This window comes from Lodderomyces beijingensis (assembly GCF_963989305.1).
Source record: "Lodderomyces beijingensis strain CBS 14171 genome assembly, chromosome: 5".
In the NCBI taxonomy this organism is placed as follows: domain Eukaryota; kingdom Fungi; phylum Ascomycota; class Pichiomycetes; order Serinales; family Debaryomycetaceae; genus Lodderomyces; species Lodderomyces beijingensis.
The window spans coordinates 738,641-764,230 of record NC_089974.1 but is presented as its reverse complement, the minus strand read 5'-3'; the positions used below and the strand labels follow the sequence as shown (position 1 = coordinate 764,230).

General features: G+C 45.9%; 7 protein-coding genes across 7 annotated transcripts; 6 read left to right on the top strand and 1 right to left on the bottom strand. All coding sequences in view use genetic code 12, as the record gives it.

Annotated features, from left to right (window-relative positions):
• Positions 1 to 4,274: 4,274 nt before the first annotated feature.
• LODBEIA_P42140 (uncharacterized protein) lies at positions 4,275 to 5,264 on the top strand (the record flags this gene model as incomplete). The annotated part of the gene is made up of 1 exon (XM_066974411.1): positions 4,275 to 5,264. The coding sequence occupies one exon, from the start codon at positions 4,275 to 4,277 to the stop codon at positions 5,262 to 5,264; it is 990 nt and encodes a 329-aa protein (XP_066831152.1).
• Positions 5,265 to 8,195: 2,931 nt separating this feature from the next.
• Positions 8,196 to 11,465, top strand: LODBEIA_P42130 (uncharacterized protein; the record flags this gene model as incomplete). Its single annotated transcript, XM_066974410.1, has 1 exon — positions 8,196 to 11,465. The coding sequence occupies one exon, from the start codon at positions 8,196 to 8,198 to the stop codon at positions 11,463 to 11,465; it is 3,270 nt and encodes a 1,089-aa protein (XP_066831151.1).
• A 68-nt stretch (positions 11,466 to 11,533) lies between these two features.
• On the bottom strand, positions 11,534 to 13,003 carry LODBEIA_P42120 (uncharacterized protein; the record flags this gene model as incomplete). The annotated part of the gene is made up of 1 exon (XM_066974409.1): positions 11,534 to 13,003. The coding sequence occupies one exon, from the start codon at positions 13,001 to 13,003 to the stop codon at positions 11,534 to 11,536; it is 1,470 nt and encodes a 489-aa protein (XP_066831150.1).
• Positions 13,004 to 13,809: 806 nt separating this feature from the next.
• LODBEIA_P42110 (uncharacterized protein) lies at positions 13,810 to 14,952 on the top strand (the record flags this gene model as incomplete). The annotated part of the gene is made up of 1 exon (XM_066974408.1): positions 13,810 to 14,952. The coding sequence occupies one exon, from the start codon at positions 13,810 to 13,812 to the stop codon at positions 14,950 to 14,952; it is 1,143 nt and encodes a 380-aa protein (XP_066831149.1).
• A 3,514-nt stretch (positions 14,953 to 18,466) lies between these two features.
• Positions 18,467 to 19,663, top strand: LODBEIA_P42100 (uncharacterized protein; the record flags this gene model as incomplete). The annotated part of the gene is made up of 1 exon (XM_066974407.1): positions 18,467 to 19,663. One exon carries the CDS (start codon positions 18,467 to 18,469, stop codon positions 19,661 to 19,663), a length of 1,197 nt encoding a protein of 398 aa, XP_066831148.1.
• Positions 19,664 to 20,361: 698 nt separating this feature from the next.
• On the top strand, positions 20,362 to 21,582 carry LODBEIA_P42090 (uncharacterized protein; the record flags this gene model as incomplete). The annotated part of the gene is made up of 1 exon (XM_066974405.1): positions 20,362 to 21,582. The coding sequence occupies one exon, from the start codon at positions 20,362 to 20,364 to the stop codon at positions 21,580 to 21,582; it is 1,221 nt and encodes a 406-aa protein (XP_066831147.1).
• A 374-nt stretch (positions 21,583 to 21,956) lies between these two features.
• LODBEIA_P42080 (uncharacterized protein) lies at positions 21,957 to 23,754 on the top strand (the record flags this gene model as incomplete). The annotated part of the gene is made up of 2 exons (XM_066974404.1): positions 21,957 to 22,031; positions 22,126 to 23,754. The coding sequence occupies 2 exons, from the start codon at positions 21,957 to 21,959 to the stop codon at positions 23,752 to 23,754; spliced, it is 1,704 nt and encodes a 567-aa protein (XP_066831146.1).
• Between the last annotated feature and the right edge of the window lie 1,836 nt (positions 23,755 to 25,590).

Here is a 25,590-nt window from a genome sequence, read left to right as displayed (position 1 = left end):
AAGCTATCGATGAGACGTTTACTGCATTCAGCAAAATCCCGAAAGCTGTGAACACCTCCTTCCCCAGTGAGCTTTTGCCCGTACAGGATGACAAATAATGGTTACGTTAGGGCCAGGGCCAGGGCCAGGGGACCCAAATTAAAAGATGCTGTATTCTTTGTTCACGAGTGCATCAGCACAACACAATGGATGCACTCGGAACCGCTTGACAGCAATAAGGCCACAACGGATCGTCGGTAAATGTAGAGCTGTGCTAGACATGTACGTGCCGATGTCATCGCCGTTGTTTTTATTTCGTCCCGCGATAGCCGTTGTTCCCTACTTTTTTTTTTATTTACGCACACCATGGGGGGAAAAACGAAAACTAAAGTTGATGTTTAGCACGGACTTTAGCCAGCGGAACACGGGTGGTGATGAAATGGGCCATCGCGTCCCCCTCTCTGCACTTCAACAATTCGACAACAGACGTTGGATGCCGGTCGGATTTCTAGATATTGAACGTCCAACGGCGCCACAGGTGTACCTGAACCACGTATAAACTCGACATGTTTGTATAGATACATCCTCGGAGTTAAGCCCAGCCAATACCGGGAACCGTTGATAATACATCAAGCATGATACAAAGAAAGAGAGTAATCCCTAGATGGGAAAGCCCTCATAACGTAAATAAATACCAGCCGTGATATAAGCGGCTATCTTTGTAGCGGGCCTATGTGTGTGGTGTGGGCCAGACAGCACCATCTAGGCTGGCATATACACCAGCAGCAGGTGCTTTTTTATTTGTTGATAAATTGACTCTAACCGAACCTCGCGTGGGCAACGTGCACGACCCCAGCAGAAAAAAAAAATTAAAAATCGCTCATTTCTAAGAAAATTCCACCCATCGCAGTGCGTCTTTGTTTCTAGCGTACAGTACGGTGCTCGTCTATTATCTGCTATTATCACTAGTACAGCAGAGAGCGGACGCTAGGCTAAGTGAGGCAGGCAACTAGCAAAAATACAACCAGTGGGTGGTAATAAAATTATTAGCGTTGATTTTTTTTTCCAACAACAATTTTTATAAATTCAATTGCTTTCGCTTCTCCTGCTTCTTTTCTTTTCTTCTCCTTCTTCTTCTTCCTTTTATTCTGTCATCAGCCCGACGTTTTTGGTTTCCTTGGTTTTTTTTGTATCTAATAGCCAACGATGTTCCCAGCTGGTGTTATTTTAGTCTTTTGTTTGATCTTTGTTGCCTTCTTGATTGTCACTGGTGTGTTTATCGCCAAGAACATGAAGAAGAAGAAGTCCAACCAAAGATTCTAAACTAGCGTTTGAAAAGAGACTTCCAGCTTTGCCATGAGGTTGAACCGTTCAGACGTTGTTGTTTTATTTATCACCACTTGGAGAGACGAGGGTGCCTGAAGCACGGGGTGAGCCATGGGGCATCCATTTTTTTTATATATATATCCATTATTTTCAATTACTTCTACAAAAATATTTGTCTAAATATCATTTATCGTTATCATTGTCAAGTCCATTTATCAACTTGATTGGGGAATCAAATTGACCAAATGTTTTTTTTTTTTTGTACTAGGGGGTCAAAACAAAGTCAACTGGGAAAACATATTGGTATCCATGGGAAGTAAGAAGAAAGAACGAAAAAGAAAAACCATATTTCATATTTAATTGCGTCCAAGAGAGAATTGTGAAAGCGAAGAAATGATTTTTTTTGAAAGAAAGAGGAGGGTTTAGATGGGTTTCTATGGTGGAAGTGAAGTTTGAAGGGATTGGGGAATCCTGGATTCATTTTCCACCTGGAAACTAGTCTACCTCTTATCTTTTTTATCTAGTTTTTTGTCACACATGGTTGAAAATCTTCTTCTTGGTGTGGTTTGTCATTGGCCAAAGTTGTTTTTTTGCTTTGGAATTTTTTTTTTGGTTGGAATGATTGGGGAATCGTTTCGACCATTGAGTAATTTTTCCAAAGCGTTGCTGTCCGTTAGGCAAGTCATGGAAGATGCAACCCACCAACACTCTATCGCTATTGTTGATTGTTCGTTTTTATATATATATATACATATATCTTTACTTTTCATAGCTAATACTAATTTACAAAAAAACGCCTAAACTCAATTGCAGCCGTGTAGAGTAACAAGAGCAGATTTCAGGATGTTTCTCCTTGCTGTTGTTGAACAATATGCTATTAGCCACGAGAAAACTCAGGAAGTTGAACTTGTACGCCGTTCCTCAATGGGAGACAAACACACAGAATTTGCAGCTTGCGATTGCGATTGCGACTGCGCTAGAGATAGACATTGCCGTGGGTCTACCGTTCAGCGGCAGCAATTTCGCTCGCATATAGCAAGGAGATCCGACCAATTAATAACCAAAAAAAAAAAATAAAAATCTTCTTCTCTCTTTCTCTTTCCCTTTCGTCTCGCTAATGACGGAACATGATATCCCACTTTCATCTCATCAGTTGGCCATTTACATATACTACCGCTCACCTTCTTCCAATCACGAGGTTGCAATATGGCGAAAATCTGGACAACTGGATTATCGGCTCGTTGCGTGCGACTAAAAGTCTCGGCTCGATATTCTCTGCCAGCGACAGCGAGAGCGAAAAAAAAAGAAAAGAGATGGAGCGAGAGCGAGGGGGTATCGACGTTGTGCGTGGTAGAGATTGTGCAACATCGATTCTATTCATTAAAGCCTTGTTATTAATTGATTGGATTGGGTTTTTGACCAAGAGATACCGGTAGGACAAGAGAGGCGTGGGGGATTAAGTTTGAACTTTGAGAATTAGAGTTGATAGACTTGCTAGCGTGCTGCTGCTCAGGTCAATCTTTGAAAGTCTCGTGGGAGATTTCGAACCGATGCTTGCCCTGTATCTGACAAAACGCATTCCAGGCACTTAGAGTTAAAAATTTTTTTTTTCAGCCGTTGAGTTTTTTGGCGGTTGGCTCCGTCACAGGTAATTAATTCCCTTTCTATGTTAGAGTGAGTTGTACAGTGGCCTCTTTCGCTGAGGCATTTTCTAAAGGGAGACGTTTTTGTCCTTCTCCACTAGATCCAGGGCAATCTCGACTTTGGTCTGGTTTTTTTTATTTAGGATCAGCCGTCCCGAGTTGCGTTCCCCGTTATCGTCAAGATCGAAAAAATTTTTTTAAAATTTTCTCTTGTTGAGGTCTTGTTTGGAATAATAATTTGTAGCTTTGCTGTAGGTACGTGCACGTGACATCAGGACGTCAACTGAGTGAGCGAGGCCATCCAGCTCTTCAAGAGCTAGTTGTGGCGTCGTTTGTAGGAAAAAGGGCAATGTGGAAGTTTGAGCTTAGGGTTGGTTTTTGGGTGCAAAAACCTGGTGAAAACACTGGGGATTTTTTGCAAACTTTTTTTTTTTTTCGCATTTTCGCAGCTACTTACCTACCAATTTTGGATCAATTTGTGAGAGATAAAGCAAGATGACGCTTGCATCTATATTTTTCTTAAATGTGTCTTGAAGATGATTTCGAGTCTATTAGGCTTGACTAGTATCGACATCTCAGACTTTGTGATTCACACCCGCGCGTCGCTATTACTTTGTTCAGCTCGATAAAAGGACTCGGACGAGACTCGCTTTCGCTATGGAGTCAATTCGCAGCTTTTTTCCTTACAAGACACCCCTTCTTCATGTAATATGTCCCTCCCCCTCCGACTTTCCCCCCCACCCCCTGCATTTAATCACCTGAACCTTGAAAATGCAAGCGCCCGGCAAAATACGAGATTTTCTTCACAATTTGAAATTTATCAGTGACATCAGTAGCATGTGGGAAGCCACGGATTTGGACTTCCGCGCGGAATTTGGTAAGCAAAAACCCAGGACCCTTCCCTAGCGACCGAACAACCCCCCTCCTCCCCTCTCAAAAAAGAAAAAAAAAAAAAAAAGAAAAATATTTTACCGCTTACCCCACGAGATTTCAGAGAGGTCGGAGTTGTTCAGCATGAGCATCTATCTGACTCTGTCTATTAAGTTCTGCTTTCAAAAACCGTCCACCGCAACCGTTCAAAGGAAAGAAAAGCAAATACAAAAGGTAAGGGCTGTTGATTGAGTGTTCCATTTCTCAAAATCGCGTGCATTTCAGGAGCTACCAAAAAGAGCAAAAGCGCATCTTGGTTTCGTTTTTTTTTTTTTTTTTTTTTTTTTTCAAGTCGAGCGATTTCTTTTACACACATCTCAAGATAACTGACGCTAGAAAGATGACGAGTCAGTTCTACCACAATCTCTCCAGTAGTAGAGTTCAAGCCGGAAGAGGATGATGATGGTTCCACGACGCAGTAAAAGTCAAGAAACGCTCACCACGCTAATCAATAGTACCCACGAGACTGCCGCCTCGCGGACAAGCGCCGATGCCTCGTTCGATCAAGCGTCACTAGTATCATCACAAGATACGCTAATCCAACCGACAACCAAGATATTCAACCATCCCATCTCGCAGTTCCACAACTATAAAAAATTACCACTAACTTCATGCTATCTACGCCCGGGAATAACGCTATATTCCCCCGAAAATCATCCGCAACAACAGCCCTTGTTAACGCGAGATCCCAAGCTCTTTTCCAACTTGTTCAACTTTACCTCGCCATTCCTCGCCATTGAGACCCCCACCAAGCAGCAATACTGCCGCTGCGACTTTAAAATCTATTCCAACCACATCACGTACTACATTCTCAACTTCCCCACCACCAAACAAGTCTTGTATTTAATCAACAACAATAGCCATTATCCGAGTGTAGATTTCGCGATTCACGGCACGCACATGCGGATAACCCAAGGGGTATCGGGCACGTCGACTGCGTTCGCTTCCAAGTCCGGCGTCATTGAGATCCACGTGATGCGCAACGCAGCGGGGATGTTGACGGAGGGAATGGTGGTTGATGACGCCAAGAGGAAAGTCAAGCTTGATTGTGAGTTGGCGCGGTTGATCCAGCTGCAGAACAGGCGCGGCATTGATGAAGTGATGAGGCGCGCGCGGGATAATGCGGTTGTGAGTGAGCCGCTTGCTGCGTTTGTCGATCATGGCGATATTAAGGTGAAAGGTGATGGGGGAAGTTTCGTTGACCATGGGGTGATTAAATTGTGGGATTATTTGCTGCTGCTGCCAAATGAGCCAGAGGGGTTAGAGGGGCACGCTTCAGTGAGCGAGGAGATGATGATGATTTGCTGTGTCTTGTTGGTGTTGCGGGAGCAAGAGAGCAGGAAGCATAAAGGCGATAAGAAAACCGGGGGCTGCCATGGGTTGTAGGAATGGAGTCCCCCCTCCTCGAGAGATAAGGCCAAGGTCAAGTCACTTTTTCGCTATTGACGTTGTTATAATAGTGGAAAGTAAAAAGAAGAAGAGCAAGGAAAGCCCATCATCAACCCCACTTTCTCCCATGACTCCCACCTCTTATTCTCTGACTTCACCGCCCCTGAAACCAGAGATAAGTAGCTGAGCATCCACCATCCACACGCGCGCATATCGTACATATGCTTCGACTTAGAACCCCCCAGCACAATTGCTAGCTACGATAGTGTTGTCCTGAACACAGTCCTTCTGAACGACCTTTACTTTCTTGCCTTCATGGGGCGCCCCATGCCGTAAGTTTATCTCTCTGATGTCAGCCAAGTGGACCCTCCCGGATTCCGGACCCCTTATTTCCACTACCAGAGGGAGAATTTAGTGGCGCGTACGTTTAGAGCAGAGCCTAAGTGGGGCAGCGATGTGGTCGAACGTTGCCATGGGGTGTGAGCTCCAGCTCCAAGGGCAATGCTTGCGACTAGAGAGCAGGGCAAGGGCGGAGGCAAAGGGTGGGCCATACAAACGTACGTTTTTTCTGATTTTGTATCCCAGCGTGTTTGCTGACGGATCACTTGGTGATAAAGGCACTTTTCTTTTTTGGTTTTGCCTATTGAAAATGTTACCTAGTGGTAGTTGTTACTCGAGCAACAACGAGATCTCGAGTGCTGTTTTCTTGAAAGCCGCTAAAAGGAACCAAACCACCATCTAATTATAATCGCGCTTCCCCCTTTTTTATTTCTGTTTTTTTTTTTTTTTTTTTTTTTTTGGATTTTGCAGTTTTTACTCAACTGGGGCAAAAGTTTCAACTTCCACCTCCAAGTTGGGGCTGTTTTTTTTTTTGAGTGAGGGGGGTATCAACCAGAATTAGGTGTGGGAGATGGAATTCAATCCTGGAGCAAGGATCGTCGAGCAAAAAGCTATAAAGATGAAGTTGAGAGAAAAATACCGCGCACGGATAAATTCCGGGAAGAGGAGCTCACTGCCATTTGCTTTTGTGCGGATTTTTATCCCGTTTGGACACAAGGATCTCGCAGACAAAGAAGATGCAACTTATTCTTTTTCGTCCGTATCGCTGTTGTCGATTCATCTGAATGCAAACTCTAATTGTTCGATTATAGAACGTCAGTGGGGCGATGGAGGAGGGCGGGGGGAGGGGGGGGGAGGGCGAGCTCTACATCTCTCTACATCTCTCTCTTTGTCTCTGTCGTAACTCTAAATTGTTTGTTGGATGATGCCCCGATAGTTGGATTAAATCCTAAAGCTTGTTGAGCCTTACACCCAGACTCAAAAAAAGCTTAGTTTACGGGTCTCACCGCCATCACTAAAGATCGAAAGCTTGTGTAAAAAGGTTTTTTTTTTTTCACTCCATCCTCCAAGTTGAGGCCTGTTGCATACTTGTGTTTCACTTTCCGATGGTTCTTTGGGGCCTTTTCGTTGTTTTTTTTTTTTGGGCTCTTTTGCACCCAAGAGGCTAAATGCTTGCTTCTTTGTTTTTTTTTAATTTATTGTTTTTAGCTCAGGTTTCATAACCAAGAAAACACAGCACGGATAAAACCTTGTGCAATGGATATACTCGTAAACAACATGAGACCTGGGGCCATGCAAAGTGGAAACTTTTCGTCGCTTGAGATAGTTTTGCCTAGATGAGACAATACCCGTTTGGTTGAAAAAAAAAAAAAAAAACGTGGTTGTAGGGTATCAAAGTGGCAGGAAGGAAGTCAAAATTTGTGAGCGTTGAAAACAAAAAGTTATTATACTTGTCCTTGTTCGTGTGTGTGAGTCGGGCACAGTCACGAGCTGCCTTACCCCACTGTCTTTTGGCCCTAGTTGCCAGCCAAATGAACGTTTGTCCATGTACATGTAAAATATCCCACCCTTTATATGACTTACCCACCACCGCCCACCAAAACGGCGATCGAAATTAGGGGGTTACAGGAACCAAAAAAAAAAAAATTTTATCCCGCTAGTAAATAATGTGGGATGGAAGTAAAGAGAGGGGCAGGCACGCGGTTGAGGTGGCTTGGTATGTGCACCGTGGCCCTTGCTTACACTCGATGACCCACCCGTAAAAGCTCATATCTTGAAAATTTTTCTGGTATACATCCTCCCACCCACAGCTGGAAGGATCTACGTATCCCGGGTGGGTTTTACGCTGCGTGTGGTGATGGTGATGGCGATCGACTAGGACTAATTTTTTTTTTTATTTCACGCGAAATAAAAAAAAAAGAGGGAGAGAGTGGGGAGGGCAAGGAGGGGTGGATTTTTCAAGGCAAGAGAGCCCGTGAGAACAAACCATACGGAATTTTGACTCTTCAACCGTCTTCTTTTATATATTCATGTGTGTGTATATATATATGTATGGAGTTAGACGTATACATAACCATGTCAATTACTTGTACGTAATATCTCAAATTTTTGGTTTGAACCCGTTTTATTCTTTGAAAGCGGAGGGCACTTATATACTCACCTAGCTGGCTGGCCTATACTACTGACTTGAGCTGCGCTTGATTGGGGTAGAGTATGGGTGTTGACGGATAACAACCTACACTTGACACCTTGTATACACATATTTTCAACCCACGATCCTACTCGTTTCCAGCTCCGCCACAGACTCAGCATACATATATATATATATTCGTCCTGGGACCCAATTCAGTATCATCCTCGTCTGCAATCAAAAGCTGATTCCCGATTACCGACCCCCTGTTGCCCTCCCTGCCCGCCCCTTCGCGTGACTCACGAGAAACTTTATGCCACTGAAGCTGAAAATCTTGCGCCACCCCCTCCCCACGTCAGATTTGAAGAAACAGCTAATTTCGTCAAAACCCTGCAAAATTCCTCCATAGGAACGGATACCAAACACTCGTGTGATATAGATTGTTTTTAAAGGAAAAGATGCCCCCTCAGAAGAAGTACATTTGCGGGTTTTGCGCCAAGGCATTTACTCGATCGGAACATAAACAGCGCCACGAGAGATCCCATACTAATGAAAAACCATTCCATTGCTTGCACTGTACTAGCTCCTTTGTTAGGAGAGATCTACTCCAGCGGCATTGTCGAACCGTGCACCAAAGTCGCAGCCAACCCCACGACCGCGATCTTCTTGCTGGAGGTGGTGCTGCTACAAACGGCGACGGTCACGTGACGGAACCTCCTACGCTGAGGCTGCGGCTGCAGCTGCAGCAGTTGTTACCGCCACTACCACAGTCGACACCAATGCAACATCTGACGAGCACGCCTCGGCAATTCACTGACCCAAATCAGATGTTTTCTCCACTGCATCCTGATGGTGCCAATTCAACACAACAGCAACCGCAACCGCAACCGCAACAGCAACCGCAACTACATCTGCACTCGCAACTGCAGCTGGATTTTGCAGCCATCTTGTCCCCGAAAAGTACTGCCGATGGAGAAACTTATCGACTGAGTAAAAAACGCAAGAAATCTGAAAGCTTGGACTCGCCGAGAAGAGCATCGGCGTCAACGAGAAAAGACCATGAATTGATTAGTCTCTTGTCAATCACAAAAAAATTGGACAAGTTGATAAGCACCTATGAAGGCACGCAGCAGCAGACGCACACCTCTTTGATTTGCGAAGGTTTCCTCATTGGCTACGTTGCCATACAAAAACACGCGTTGAATTTCCCAATCTTTGATCAAGTATTGAAGGATTTGATCCACTATCTCAACACGTTTGTTCATCTCGATAGAAGCGCTACCAAGTACCACCCTAAACGCCACCACCACCACCACCACTCCAAACAACCCCCTGCCACGTCGTTGTCATTGCCGCTATCATCATCATCGTCTTCTTCATCATCTTCATCATCTTCATCGTCTTCATCATCGTCGTCATTGTCATCCCCCGCGTCACCCTCGAGTGAAGTGAATCTTTTCAAAATTGGCGTTATTTATTCAATCATCTCATTAGGGTGTATCATCAATAAACAGCCGAATGAAGCACTAGTATTTTTCAAAAAGGCATGGATCCTTCTTATCAAGAAACTCATCCCCAGATATAACAATCGGAATGTTTCATTTGACCAAATTGAAATCACCAGCAGTTTATTCTTGATATCGTTTTTGTACCTTCATTACGACTTGGAAATCTACAACATCAACGAGACCCCCTTGGATAGCAACGATGAAGACCCCGAGAACCGAGTCTACCTCAACAACAAGGTGATTCTAGATTATCTCGACCAAATAAGCTTCATAATAATCTCCAATCTCACCGATTTCAGCAACCCAAAGGAAAAAATCGTGGACGGGAATATCAAGTTGTTTTGGAGCGTCTACATTATCCTATCGACTTACTTACACGATAGAATTCCCAAGATTCATGAGCATTTCATGCACAAAGTTGTTGGTAGTCGCGGCGAGGAGGAGGAGGAGGAGGAGCAGGAGGAGGAGCAGGAGGAGAAGCAGCAGCAGCAGCAGCAGAGCCAGGAGATGACGCTCGTGCAAATGATGCACAGGTTCTCAAAACAACATTGCTTGATTGAAGAAGAGTTTCTCAAGATGATTATTGTTTCGGCAATAACCAATGAGTTGAAAATACGCTATTATGCACCAACTTCGAAAGAGGGCAGCAAGGATCTTCGTGTGTATGACTCAAAAAACACCTTGCACAACTCGGTTATTCTCATCAACAAGTCGATCAATTTTTTCCCGCAATGCCAGGAGACCCACAATAACTCCATCGAGGTGAAGATGTTTGAATTGTTTAGAAAACACTTGATTGTGTCGAGTCCTTTGAAATTCCACGAATTGCTCAGCAATTACCTTTTCCTTCCTGAAAATTTCTACAATTGGCAATTGATCCATTCGACATTGAAGGAAACCACATTAAACTTCCCGCTCAACGAAACACTACGCGCGCTTGTACAAGACCAATCATTTTTCCTCAGCGTAGAGAAAACCCTTCGCCAATTTTTAAGTTTCAAGACAATTTCCTTGGATATCAACAACAACATTTCAATTGTCTCGATTCCAATCATCTTTTTTGCCAAGTTTTTGGACCTTGGCATTCTCAAGAGTCTCGACGATTTCAATCTCCTCCAATTGCAGAGCATGTTTTATTTGATCACCGAGTGGTATATCGTGATGAACAAGGTCTTGATCATGGTGTGGTGCGACGATTTCTGCCCTTTTGAAGAGGACTACATCTTGCAAACGCTTATCTTTATGATCTTGGACGATAAGTCAGCTTCGCTTCTACAGAAGTTGAAAATTGAAAGCAATTCAATCACATCGCCGCCCCCGGACGCTGAAGATGAGTTGAAACTCAACAAGAAGTGGTTTTGGATGATCAAGACTAAGCTAGACCGCATTTTCGAGCAATGGATATACCATGTAAAGGCCAGGCTCGTGCAAAAAGGCTTTGGAGGAGAAGAGCAGCAGGGGTTGACGATGTGCACTCTTTTGATTAGCAAGTTTTTCAATGAATATCTTGCGTTAGAGGAAGACCTTGTTTTCAAAGAGGCCGACATTGACTTTCGTCCACCAGCAGGAACCGCACCAGCAGAAACAGCACCAACAGCAGCAATGACAGCAGTACCAGCACCAGCACCAGCACCAGCACTAGGAACAGCACCAGCACCTACAGCACCTACAGCGACGACAAACGCAAGCACACCAAACCTCAACCATAGCATCCGTAACGAGAGAAGCCTCTCAATTGCATCTTCAACCAACATGAACCCTTCGTTGATCAATTATAGCATACCTTTACCACAGTCGCGCCAGCAAAGCATCACCACCGCGTTAATGACGGGCTACGGCTCTTTTTCATTTGGATCAACAGCAGCAATGATGAGCCCCTTGAACCATTTCGACAAGAGAAACTCAGTTGTCTCCAATGATTCAAGCATCACCACCACCACCAACGGTGGCGGCATGGCTTCCACGGCAATGAGACATAGCATCAGCTCACAGTCGCATCAGCTGAGTGTACATGGTTTATATCTGAGCCAACATACCCCTTATAATTATGCACCCATGCCTCAGACTCAGCCTCAGCCCCAGCCACTAACTCAGATACAGCCGCAGCTGCAGCCGCAGCCTCAACTGCAGCTACATCAACAGGTGGTGAGGGATTTGGTGTTGCCTCCGTTGAGCAGTGAGCGAGTCAAGGAGAAAAACGGGATAACTCATAGGGGTTAGGGTTAGAAAGCGAAAATATTTAATTTCCAAATGCGTCTATGTATAATCTAGTTTCTTTTATCGCGTATCTATAATTTTGAAGGCTCAATCAAGATTTCGGTATGGAACGGCTTCAATTTCCATAGATCTGCAATGTTGGAATCGACTGGGACCTGAGTCACGCCGTTGAGGATTTGGTCATAGCAGTAATTGATCATCTCCACGGGCAAGACAAATGTCAAGTCCGTCATCCTCTCACTCTCTGCCTTAGCTTTAGCCTCCTCTTTTTCATCCTCCTGGAATCGACGCGGTTTGGCCACTTCAGCATTGGAGCAAATCAACCCCAAGAATTCGCCCTGTGTATTCATCAATGCGCCACCGGAACTTCCATTCCAGCACGAGGCGGAAGAAATAATCATCCCCTGAGGATATATCTGATTGATTATACCTTGCGAGATCAAAGGTTGCAAGTGCCCTTCATTCAAAAATAGCCCGAACGAATGCGTTTCGACGTTGTCGCCAACTCGATAAGATGAAGCCGGCTGTATTTGATGGTGATTCAATTGTTTCTCGTGAAGGAAGATGAAAGCGAGGTCCAAGTCACGCGAGGGAACCACGATGCGGTCACGATGCAGCAAGCTAATCGTTGCGTTTCCCATCAGGAGCACCACCTTAGCTGACCTTGAGCCGCGGCTCGAGTTGACAAAGGGCGATATGACGTGAGCATTAGTAATTAATACTTGGGGCCGATACCACACGCACGTCCCCCACGTGTTCTGATTCCTTCCATCGGAAATCAAAATCGGCATCACGTTTGTGGGTTGAACTTCACCACCCTGTTGACGAGTCGATGGTTCAGCGCGAGATAGAAGATGGGTGATTTTAAACCAGGGTAAAATGAGCACCACGTCTCCATCGCCGTTCAATTTGCGCAAGTTCCCCAATACCAACCCCACGGCATCACCCTCGAGTGTGAGCACTACGCCGCCGTGCATATCGTCAAGATACTTCATGTCGCTCAAGTAGAATGCGCCACCACCGAAATCGTATATGATCGACGCCAGACTGGTGAAGTCGTGGAATAGCATCGAGTTGGTGGCGTTGAAGGGCGAGCTTATAACTTGGATTTTCGCACCTACAACAACATCGGATCTCCCCCTCACCGCCTGATGCATTATTTGCAAGGGACGCGGTTTTTTCGTGATGTTGACGTTGGCTTCAATTATGCGTAGTTGGAGAAGGGAGATGCGGCTGGATCCGGGGATGGCATCGCGGGGAAATATCGCGAATTCACGCCGCAAAAAGCTCAATTCGTTGATGTCAACGGGGCATTCCCTGGAGATCTTGCATCGATGCCACAATGACACGCGTGCTGAATCATCATCACCAGGACCATCAGCGGGACCGAAATTGACGTAGATGCGAGATCGGAAGATGGAAGGGATGTGGCTGATGGTCACAATGTAGCAGTCGTCGCTGGTTGTGATTTGGATCCCCGACGATGCGTATGTTGTTGAGTCATCGATGAATTTTATTGCTGCTGTGGTATAGTTTAGCATTTAGTTGGTGATGAAAGCTGTTGTACGTGTGTGTGGGGTAGCCAACGGCTAGTGTGGGAGGTGCGTGCAATCCTGCGGGGGGGAAGAAGAAAAAGAAGTCGGCGGCGGTGGGGAAAGTTGACGATGTTGGCTTTGATCTTGGGCTGCACATCACCTTTTCATTCCAAATGTGGTTCCTTTTTCAATGATGATCTGTTGGTTTAATCCGGAGATAAAGTATCTGACCAGCGATTAGCGGCAGAGGACATGTCACGTGATCTTCGTAACGCTAGTCACGTGATCTCCAAAGCATTGGTCACGTGATCTCTGAAACACTGGTCACATACTTGCAAGCTCAATACTGCCCTACCAGTGAAGCTCCGAATTTCAAACTATAGCAGGCTCGATCCGAAGCATATTCCGCGAGATCTGAGATCTGGCGACGCCACTTGACCCAAGCGCTAGGTGTGAAGATAGACACCAGACACCACCAAACCAGTTGCGGCCGTTGGCGGCGGTCCTATTACCCAAAAGCGGCAACCCGAGCTCCGACAAAAAAGGGCAAAAGGTCGTGCACCGTGCTACCAAATGGTTTCTGTCGGAAGTTCTCTTCTTGCAACTGTTGACGTGTAAAATTTCACTACCAAGAGTCAAACCAACAGTGCAGAGACCGTGGCCAGATTGCAAAAAAAAAAAAGACAAAATAGAGAAAGACCCAACCCAGCCCATTCCACGTTGAGGAGAAAAGCTAGCACTGCCAGCCAAGTCCATACCATCCACATTAGCATAAAGAGGGTCTTCAAAACACAAATAAGTTAGTACCCACAATGCAAATCACGTTCATTCTATCGACGATACTTCTATCGCTTCTATCGCTAGCGGTAGCCAAGAAGGATTTCTACCAGATTCTAGGCGTGTCCAAGCTGGCGCTGGACAAGGAGATCAAACAAGCATACCGTCAACTCACATTGAAGTACCACCCCGATAAGAACCCGGGCGACGAAGAGGCCCACGACAAGTTTATCGAGATTGGCGAGGCGTACGAAGTGTTGAGTGACGAGACCAAGCGATCCAACTTCGACAAATACGGCGACGCCAACGGCCCCGGCAACGGTGGCGGACACGGATTCGACTTTGGCGACATGTTTGGCCAATTCTTTGGCGGACACCATCAGCAGCAACAGCAGCAGCAGGTGAAAAAGGGCGCCAACACCCAGATCGAGTTGCATTTGTCGTTGAAAGACTTCTACACGGGCAAAGACGTGCCCTTTGACGTGGTGATGTCCAACGACTGCGAGGCGTGTCTGGGGACGGGCTCGCTGGACCGCAAACGACACACATGTGAAAAATGTCGAGGCACGGGCCAGATCACGGTGCATCATCAATTAGCTCCCGGTTTCGCGCAGCAGATCCGCATGGTGTGCGATGCATGTGGAGGTTTGGGCAAGACGGTGACGTCGCCGTGTAAATCTTGCGCGGGCGCGGGGGCCGTTCGCGGGCCCAGGCATTACGAAGCAAATGTCCACCCGGGCCAGCCTAGAGATAGCCACATTACGAAACAAGGCGAAGGAGATCGAAATCCGCAATGGGTCCCGGGCGACTTGATCATTATATTCCGCGAAAAGTTTGAGCAAAGTTGGGGCTATAGGAGAATCGGCGACAATTTGTACCGGACCGAGGTGTTACTGTTGAAAGAGTCGTTGAATGGCGCATGGGTGAGACGTATTCCGTTTTTTGGCGATGGGGATGACGACGATGATGAGCATCATGAGATTGTGTTGCAGCGGGCCGCGGGGGTCAGTGTTTTGGATGGCGAAGTTGAGGTTTTGAGGGGCAAAGGTATGCCCATCATGACCGATCATGACGAGGAGGAAAAATATGGTGATTTGTTTGTGGAGTATAGAGTTGTTATCCCTGGTGGTGCTGAAGCTGGCAAGAAGAAGAAGGAAGTAGCAAAGGATGAATTATAGAGGTGGAAGACTTCCCTGTGTTGTGTGTGTATATATTTTGTAACTTGCATGAATTCGATAGAGCTTTTATGACAGATGCAGGGGGAAGAAGCAACGGGGGGGGGATTTGCCAGGAGCTCGAGCTGAGCCTAAAAAAAAAAGGAGCCAATTAAGAGATCCGTTGATCCCCTTTAGCTTCAACCCTTGGATCGTTCTCTAGACTTCTTCTTGCAAGTTGCGTAGCTGCAAGTCAAGTTACATGCAAGGCCGTGCATCAAAAGCCGAGATGCCCCAAACACACAAGATCAGAATCAAAATCTCGCTCTTACGTGAGAGAATTTCTTCTCAGTATCATCCACAAATGAAAGAAAACGCACTATCAGATATCCGACGGCACATTAAAATTAAAAAAAAAGTCCCTCTTTCTTGAAGCTGGAGTCTGGAGAGTACAGCACCCCCCCTGCAAGCATAGCCGTCTTAAGCAAAAGCAGTTACTTTCTTTATACCTCACGATAAGGTTTCCCAGGGGGTGGGGGATACACTTCACCATCACTATCAGTTTACTTCTCTTCTTGTGTTTCATTCCATTAGTTTCGTGAAGGTTTAATTGCTACGGAATTCGTGTGGCTAATTTTTCCCTCTATTGTTCCTCTGCCCCTTTATTTCTCGTGGATGGCGGTGAAAGCTGGATCCAACGCCCCCCCCCCCCCCCCCCCTCCGTTCTCCTGCCCCTTTTTTTCTTCCTTCCTGATTGTTCTGTTTTTCAAGAAATGACGACAGCAGTTGAAACGTCTAGACCTTCACCTTCCCCAGAACCGATTCCTTGCATAAAGGACATAGAGTTTTATTGCTCAATTTGCGATGAAACCGGGCAAACAGCACGGCGTTTGAGGATAAATTTCCAACGTGGCTAGAGCTCTCTAACGTCCCAGCACGAGTCTAATTGTCATGGTTTGTACAAGGTTTTGCCTAGGAAGGGGACACCCATGCTATACTTACTTGCAAATCATACTTTGGGGGCGAGGCAAGGCAATAGGCGGTATGGGTTGAAGCCCAGGCTAGGCACGGGATTCAGGTAGCGCAACCGATCGCAAAGTCCACCAGAGGTCTGGGTCATAAGTTGTGGTCCAGCTTCGGACTTGATTTTACGAGGGGCTAGAGCAAAAAACAACAGCGCCAGTCCGAACGGAGGTCCACTTGCGGTTTTGGCGAGAGATTCGTCTCGCCTGAATGAAGAGGAGAGACAGACACGAAACATGCTTGTCTCTTTTGGTGGTGGCGATTCAAGTCCTCCGGCTAATAACAATGCCAAAGAAAGCTTTGCTATCCCGACTGTAGCGAGGGCAATGCGAGTGTGTCTAATAGCTGATCCTTTTCTTGAGTCTCCCTCTCTCTCGAAGCCGAGACAAACCCGAGGCATAACAACTTGAAGCCACTCTCCTCTCTGGCCCCCTTTTCCGTCGAAGCGCATGGTCAGGATTGATGCAAACGACGCACGATGCAACAGCACCGGCATCTAAGCCAGAGGATCCAGAAATCCAGAAACCATTGGAAGCAAACCCCCAAAGCCCTGCGTTGGTAAAACCTCTTGATCTTTCATCCGCACATAACAAAGCCCCCTCTCGCCAAAAATACCGCTTAACCGCGCGAGGCTTACCGGCTTCACAAAGGGTTCCAACAAAACAACAGCGAGAGAGGTCTGGAGAAGAAGAGAAAAAAAAATTGACGCGAGCGAACGGAAGAGGCTCAACAAAAACAACCGTGACGACGAGGAGGAGGAGGAGGAGAGGGAGGAAGTGACAGAAGTCTGCGCCATTCTCCGCCCTGGGGCTTTTTTAAGCTGGTTCTCAACACTCGCCAGCTGTAATTCTCTTTTTTTTTTTTTGTTGTTCTTGCTACTTATCAATTTCCCCCATCAGCATGTCAAAAACCCGTATTTCGGCACGGCTCCAATGAGATCTCCCACGTTCGGCTCGACCTGAGATTGGATGAATCTTCTCCCCCCTGCGATGAAGTCGTCGCCAGTTGGTCAAGTCTCACTCCAGCTTTGGAAAAGCACAGCTTTCAATGCCGTGGTGAGGCCGACGATTCTCATCAATAAAACAAAAGGCGGGGAGGAACTGGAGAACAAACAACATACAAGAAATGTTAGAAAAGAAAAAAAAAGACAAAGCTCATGGGGGAGAGGGTGGAAATGTGGAGCTACAACAAATTCCAAGAACAATGTCGAATATTCTGCACGAAAAGTAGATTTGGGGAAAAAGGAGCACCCACACCACCCACAAATGCAAAATTAAAAGTGGTCTAGAACTTACGATGTCCCATAATGAAATTTTTACCAAAAGTCCAAGAACTCAAGACCCCAAGAGCTATTTCTCCCCGTGGCGGTGCTTTTTGGAACTGTGTGCTTATGCGCTGGATGAGGTTTTCCCTTGCGGTTTGCTTCTCTCAGTCCAAACACCCCCATCTGCACTGCCCTCTCCCCTTTGAAAACCGGTAAAAGTGCAGCGCTCACGGAAATGTCACCGGGTCTAGACAATCCAGCCCAGTCTAGAGACTGCCGGAGAAATACTCGGTGTGTGCAAAAAGTTGTTTGTTGAAATCGTTCTATTTATTTTTAAATTTTTTTTTTCTCCATTTTGCAGCCTATGTATTTTTTTTTTCGATCGAAGGAGGCACAACTACATCGGCACGGGACGGGGGATGCGCTGAAAAAAAAAAGCCTGGAACTCCAGCATGAGACATTGTGGTCACTACTATTGGGATGTGGTTAGGCGGGGAGGGTTTGTAGGTTTCAAAACCAAGCCAGAGCTACTCTGGGGTGAAAACTGTTTATACGTAGCAATTATATCCTCCCCATCAGAAATTCTCAGCAACTAAGTTTTTTTAAATTGTTAATTTTGGGGGTGGGAAACGAGTGAAGAGGTAGAGGAATAGAGGCACAGGAGGTGGAGGTAAAGGAGGGAGGTGCATCGATGCCTATGTCCATCTTATACCGAGCTTTTTTTTTTTCTAATCTTTAATTTAATTTGGTTGTGTGTTCGGGGTTCAGTGTTGGTTACGCGATTTTACCACTCCTTACATGACTTTTTGCTCATGCTGGGCGAGCTGAGCATGAACCTAGCTTCACCGCATGCTCGTGGTGGAATGAATAGCGAGCATTCGTGCATAAGGCGACTGGACTGACAACATAAATCTGATACGTTCGAACTTCTCTACTTCTTTTTATATATATTTTTTATTTTGTCTTTGCTTGATTTCATGATCACAGGTATATAAGTGCTCGACCTTTTCCATCTCCACATTACTTATCTGCTTTTCGAACCTTGGTCCAATTGAGATATTATCACACTTGACGTTTTTCTTGCATTTTGAATTTCTTCTTTTTGGTTTTTTTTTTTTTGCAATCAATCAACTACTTTGCACCGCAGCTTTATCTAGTACACTATTCAAGATACACCGTTCTACAATTTTTGATACAGTTACAGAATCAAACTTCGACTCGAATAACAATACTTTGATCATCACAACCACCATGTCTGTTCTATCTGCCCAAAGCATCGTGGCCAACAACCACCCCACAGGCAAGGTTTCAGTTAAAAACATACCTAGTCTCAAGGACACCTTGCCCTTGTCGTCATCATTGTCCTCTTCACTACCAGTAACGTCACTTCCAACACCAACAACACCAACAACACCAACAATACCAACAGTGCCATCTGCAACCCACAAGGATATAGCCACAGCTTTCTTGTCGCTACCTGTTTCGCCCCAGCCAACCAAGCAGAGCCTCACACCTACCAACCTCCACCACCTTGCAAATTCGATTGCTCACACGGGAACAGACCGCAGCCTAGACTCATACTACAATCGCCGGTTTGGCAAAAACGAAGATGGAGAAGAAGAAGAGGAGGAGGATGAATCAGAAAGTATTGCATCAGACGTATACAGTCTCCTTACGCCGGACTTGGCTAATGACAGAACATACAAAGCACAAGAGACTCAAGTGCAGAATGACATGATTGCTAAGGCGGCCTTCATCAGCGATGTGAAACAAACGCTTCCCTCGATTATTTCCTCCTCGTCGCATCCCTCGCAAGTTTTGGAATCCTATTTCTCAAACCAAATCTTTTACGCCAACAACCTCATCAACCTCTCTCAACACTTTATCAATAACGAATTCACTAGTTTCAGCCACGAGTTGGTCCTCAACCCCAACATCCCCAAAAATCCTGCATTTCACGAGGAAATAATCAATAAACTTGATCTGTTATACGTATCCTCCGTCGAGTTGGTATCTGTGATAACCATGTTCAACTGCTTCATTAAGAAAGTAAACTACCACGATATCACCTTGACCAATCTCAAGACGATGAAATCGCAGTTTGACTATTTGTTGGATAACCACTTGAGCCAGCACGTGCATGAAGTGTTGGACACTATAATTGACGCATTATACGAATACAATTTGATGATTGAAGAGATGCTTGACAAAGAAGCTGGCCTCGAGAGCAAGACTAAGAACACCACCGACACCACCGGTAGTATCTCGGAAAAGGAGAATTTGGAAATTATCCAGGGCTACTATCACGAGATTGAATCTACGCTTACTCTCAGGAATGACAAGTTGACTCAACAGGCTTGTGGTAAACTTTACGATTTCTTGGATGGCGAGATTATCAGAAACCCCGCGTGGATGAACTACATTGACTATTTGAAAACCATTGTGTGAGATGGCAAAATAAACAAAAAAGGGCAACTCTAGTTACCAACGATGGCAATTTTCATATTTTTCCTTTGCTAGTTTGAAAAAATTACGTAGGAGCAGAAAAAAATAGTTTTAAATGAATGACTTTATGACTTTGAACTTTGAACTTTGACTGTAGAGACGTTGTAGGTTTGCAACAAGAAGATAATCGCGAGGCAGTGCTCAAAAGAGGGGGGGGTGTGATTACTAAGATTGCCGGTGTTTGCAACACCCAGGGGTGTTGTGCACGTTAAGGGGGTGGGGTCAAATTCCGGCCATCTCTATCTTCAAAACGTTTTAAACAACATGCCTCGTGATTGTGCAATCAACCAAACACACACACACACGGAAGCTGTTTTTTTATTTCCTTTATCCCCAGCACAAGAAAAGGTCCATCACGTCATATGTGATGGTGTTTTTTGTGTTTCAACTATTTGTAATCCATCGAGATGCCCTCAGCGAGTTCGGCCGTTTTTTTTCTTTGGGAGAGTGGCTTGTGTTTCCCGCTCGGGAGAGTTTCTCCGAGGTTCCAGATCGGCAACCTCACACAAAAGCCACGGAAAAATAAAACCGTTGAAATATTATATGTGTCTATATATTACAGTTGCGAAATCTCTTCCCACAGGGGTATCCTTTTTGCTCACCACAAGGAAACCAAAAGGAAAAGAAAAGAAATCACCACCATGCCAGAAGGTAAAGAGCAAATCACTGCCATCAGGGCATTGGGAGACACCGAGCTCTTCAAGCCAATCCAATTGGGTCCAAACAAACTCGCACAGAGAATAGCATTTGCCCCATCGACAAGGTTCAGAGCAACTGAAAACCACGTTCCCACGGATCTTCAACTCGAATACTATACAGCACGAGCACAAGCTCCAGGAACACTCATCATCACCGAGGCCACGTTTGCCTCGCCGCAGGGAGCAGGCTACGCTCACGTTCCTGGGATATTCACTCAGGAGCAAACCCAAGCATGGAAGAAAGTCACCGACGCCATCCGCTCACAGGGCTCCTTCTCATGCGTGCAATTGTGGCACTTGGGCAGGACCGCTGAGCCCGAGAACTTGAAAAACGAAGGCCAGGACTTTGTCTCTAGCTCAGCGTTGTATTATTCCGAGGAAAGCAAAGAGAAGGCAGTTAAAGCCGGCAACCCCATCCGCGCACTCACTGAGGCGGAGATCGAGGATATGATTGAACATCAGTACCCCACCGCGGCGCGAAACGCGTTAGATGCCGGTTTCGATTACGTGGAGATCCACTCGGCGCACGGGTACACCTTGGACCAATTCTTGAATGCGCTGAGCAACCATCGTGAGGATCAATGGGGCGGCTCGATTGAAAACAGAGCCCGCTTGCTCCTCCGCGTCATCGACAAGCTTATCCCCATCGTGGGCGCTGATCGTCTCGCGGTGCGATTATCCCCCTGGGCCAAGTTCCAAGTTGACGAGTGCGACGGCGCTGAGGTTCATTCGTATGTTCTCGAGCAGCTTCAAAACCGGGCTGAGTCGGGCAACCAGTTGGCGTATGTGTCGATTGTCGAGCCGCGGGTGTCGGGAATATATGACGTGGACGCGCAAAAGGGTGAGAGCAACGAGTTTGCGTTGAAGATATGGAAAGGGGTGTTTATCCGCGCGGGCAATTTCACTTATGATGCCCCCGAGTTCAAGAGTTTGATCCGCGATGTCGATGATGGAAGAACGATTATTGCGTTCTCGAGGTTTTTCTTGAGCAATCCTGACTTGGTGCACAGGTTGAAGGTGGGGTTGCCCTTGACTAACTATGATAGAGATACTTTTTACCAGTTTTACAACTGGGGGTACAATACTTGGAATGGCGAGGCTGATGCCGACAAGAGCTACGACGAGGAGAAGGAGAAGCATGTCTTTGGGAAAGCGTTGGCGTGATTCGCTTGGGAATGCTGCTTGTTTATATAGAGAGCATAGAAAGTGATGGAGTTTTCAATAGACCTCAAGTTTACATACAAATTGCAAAGGTGTTACAGCGCCGGGCTGGTGCCGATTTTGCAGCCTCCTCTCATGCTGGGACACACGTCTGCGGATGGTGCGGGTTTATCGTGAGTTTTTTCTGTACCTTCCGTGAGCCGTTTTTCCGTTTCCAGATTTCTATTTTTTGGCAGGAGCCCTCAGGCCTAAAACAATATGAAAGTGATCTAGTGAGTCAAGAGCTTTGCTAATTGGCCAGATCCAAGGTCAAACACTCTTGCTCATCTTTTTTTTTTCAACATTTTGGTATCTATTACTCATACTGTTCGTGAAGCATGGCAAAGATTGCCAAGACCAACATTAAACGATCTCGTAAAGGGTGCCTCAGTTGCAAAAAATTACGAATAAAAGTATGTTGATGCAAGATTTCATTTAAGGGCCTCCCTGCCACTTGCCCCTTACCCCTTCCCAGCAAGGACTAGAACTAACCAATTTTACTCAAAGTGTACAGAGGAGAAACCCGCATGTGAATACTGTGTACACACATCTAGAGAATGCGTTTACCCCTTGTCCTGTCAAGTTCAGTCTGCGCCGGACCCTGAGCCAGTAGCAGCAGAGCTCACGGCTCTGCCTATAAGTGAAACTGTGGACCACCAGTCTCGGTTTTCAAGCAAGGGCAGTACTATCAGCCACACATCGGACGCGGTGCACCCCGCCGATGACTCCGATCGATCCACCGCTTCACCAACATCTTTGGAGAGAAAAACAGACATGCAATCATCATTAACCACAGATTCATGCCACTTGGTGGACACTGTTGTTGTGGTTCAACCCCACCAGAGTGGACTCGATAGTAACCAGCCTAGTGAAGTGGATCGACTTATGCGAAACTTGATGCTCACCCAGGCTTCAACATTGTTGGGGATCCTGCGGTTTGAGCTCCGACTATTAAAATTCTTTGACGAGGAGTGCGCCCAGGTGTTCTCCTACGGAATCAGCAGAGAGATTTACGATGCTTGGAAATACAAAGTGCCGCCGTTGTTTCTTGAAAGCTCGTTGGTGAGACAGCTGATTTTTTCATTTGCGGCCTTGGGGCTAAGCACCAGAGTCGACTTGAGATCGCTCCAAAAGAGCGACAATGGGATTAACCATTGGGTTTGGGAGAAAATCGCACCCAAGAAATTTTCAAATTTAAAGTCAAGCTTACCTGTGAGTTTATACGATGCCTATGCTGACAATGGCAAATGTCTCTACGTGAAAACGACAAACTATTTCTTGCAAGCATTGTCCAAGTCGAGACAAAAGCTCAGTGAGGCAACATCATTGGTGGAGAGGGATCTTGCAGCCATGGGTTCGTTTGAAAACCCCGTGGTGGCCAAAGAACTCGTGGTGTCAAGTATCTTGATGTTTACCTTTTTAGGCACCCAACCCCACGGCTTGATAAAATTGATCAGCTTTGACGAAAGCGAGTCGGACTTTATATCGATAGCAGCAGGCTGTCGAGATACAATTGCCAACTACAGCAACGCGGTGCTACAATCCGACCTGCGCGGGTTTCTCTATTTCAAAGTCGAAGAAGATCAGCTTGAAATCTCATTAAAGGAGTGCGAGTATCCCGTGATTATGGATTTGGTGCATCATTTGAACGACTCAATGGGTACAGAGATAAGTGGAGAATCGTCGCATATCACGAGCACATTGCAAACAGCAATTGCATCCATGGCGAGAGCACTAGTTGCGTGTCTGCATTTCAAAATGCCCATCCCCGTGTTTCGTTTTATCATGATCCTCAGTGACGATATGAAGCACTTGCTACATAGCAAACACGCTTATGCACTGAGGATTCTATACGTGTACTCTTGCCTATGCTCGATAGCAAGACTTCAAATGTTTGAAGACCATAACATCTGGAGGGACTACATCTTGTGGTATCAGGGAGAAGCCGTGGCCCAGAACTGGGCATGGTATCAAATGGATGAAGCGTTGTACGTTTTGGTCATCAAGAAGCATTTCCAATTTTTGGACTTTGCCAATTTTGCAATGATCGATCCTGTCGCGCTTCGTGATTGTGACATTGACGAGGATGGCGAGCTTGTTCACGGGTATGAAAAGCGCACATCTATACAGCCGTAATATCATGAAACCGAGCCATTCTTATAATTATAAAGGGGGTTGCGAGAGAGCTCAACACCGTCACCGTAGATCACCAAACACAACAGTTCCAATGAACAAAAATCAAAAAGAGAGAAGGCTGGGACAGTTCCCCAATCCGACTCTTTTTTTTGGAAAACCCCGTCCCTGGTGTGGTTTCGCTAGTGCACCGAAGAACTCAGCTCATCTCAAACACTCAATTCATCCACACATAAATACACACGCTTGTATCCAGGGCTCGAGATGCTGCGAAGCGCCATTCTTCTACATGAAGAACAATTGAGCCTGTTCTTCTCTAAATTTAAACATAACCATCGTACCACGCGCTAGCGCAACTCGATCAATAGATGAAAGCCGTAGATGTTGAAGGAAGGGTCATATAACAGTTCTTCTTCTCTTCAATCCAGAACTTCACATCCCTTATTAAACTCTCTGCGAAAATGGGGATCAAGAGGTCTCGTAAAGGCTGCGTGAGCTGCAAAAAATTGAGAATTAAAGTATGTGGATGGGGCCAACGATGAGAGACCGAGCTTTGCAGTTGGCTCTTGTCATCTGACCTCAAAATATGTACTAACGTTAGCAACCAGTGCACTGAAAAGAAGCCTTCGTGCGAGTATTGTATTGTTTGCATACCTCTAGAGAATGCGTCTATCCAGTCGGGCCCACTTCAAGGAAACCGTCACCGCCAGCAGTAGCACCAGCAGTGGCGCCACCGCCAGCAGTAGCAGTAGCAGTAGCAGTAGCGAGTGTGCAGATGAGAAACGATCAGTCGCAACTCACTGAATTTGATCGGCTTACAAGAGACCTTGTGCTAACTCAAGCATCAACCATGTTTGGCATTCTGAGATTTGAACTTCGCTTATGGAAATACTTTGATCTGGAATGCGCAAAAGTGTTTTCGTATGGCGTCAGTCAGGAAATACACGATGCTTGGAGAATCAAAGTGCCCCCAGCTATTCGTGGAAAGTTCGTTGGTTCAAGCATGAGCAAGTCAGCACTCAATCTTTACACATCATGACCCACGTTGCAATCAGCAATTGGATCAGTCATGAGGGCGTTCGCAAGGTGTCTGGATTCCAAAGCTCCCATTCCGCCATTCCGATATATAATGATGCTACGCGAAGATTTACGAGACCTTCTATACGCAAAGCACCCATATGCGTAGCGATTTTTGTTCGTTTATGCGTGTGTATGCTCGATTGCCCGGTGACAGATGTTTCGCGACCATAATATCTGGAGAGATTATATATTGTGGTATCGGCGAGAAGTAGACGCATTAATTGATGTTAATTCACCGTAGGCTGCGGGCTGTACCCTTCTATTTATTCTTGAGCAATGTTGGCAATGGCACGAAACGGATGACGCCTTGTTCGTTTTGGTCATTGAGATGCATTTCCGTCATTTGGATTTTGCCAATTTGCCGTTTATGGACCCTATCGCGCTTCGTGATTGCGAATTGGACGAGAACGGTGACCTTGTTTAGTGTTGAATGAAGGTTTTTTAGCATTTTCAGGGATAGAATCTTCGGCCCGAGAAGCCATTGTTTTAAGATTCCTCTACTACTGCGCCTGCGCATGGTTCTTACAAGCAGTCTGGGTTGACTCATTGACAATGTAGTAGAAACAATCAACGGTAAAACGGTCTCGTCGAAATCGGATCAAATGTTTCTATTTTTGCGCGAACATCTTACGGCCGCTCCAGATCTCCTAACCTCACTGGTCGATTCTATTCAACAACCAGAGATCAGTGAATTTTATTTCTTTAATACAAGAGACCAACGACCCTGCGCTCTTTCTGCAGGTATCAAGCAAGTTGCTC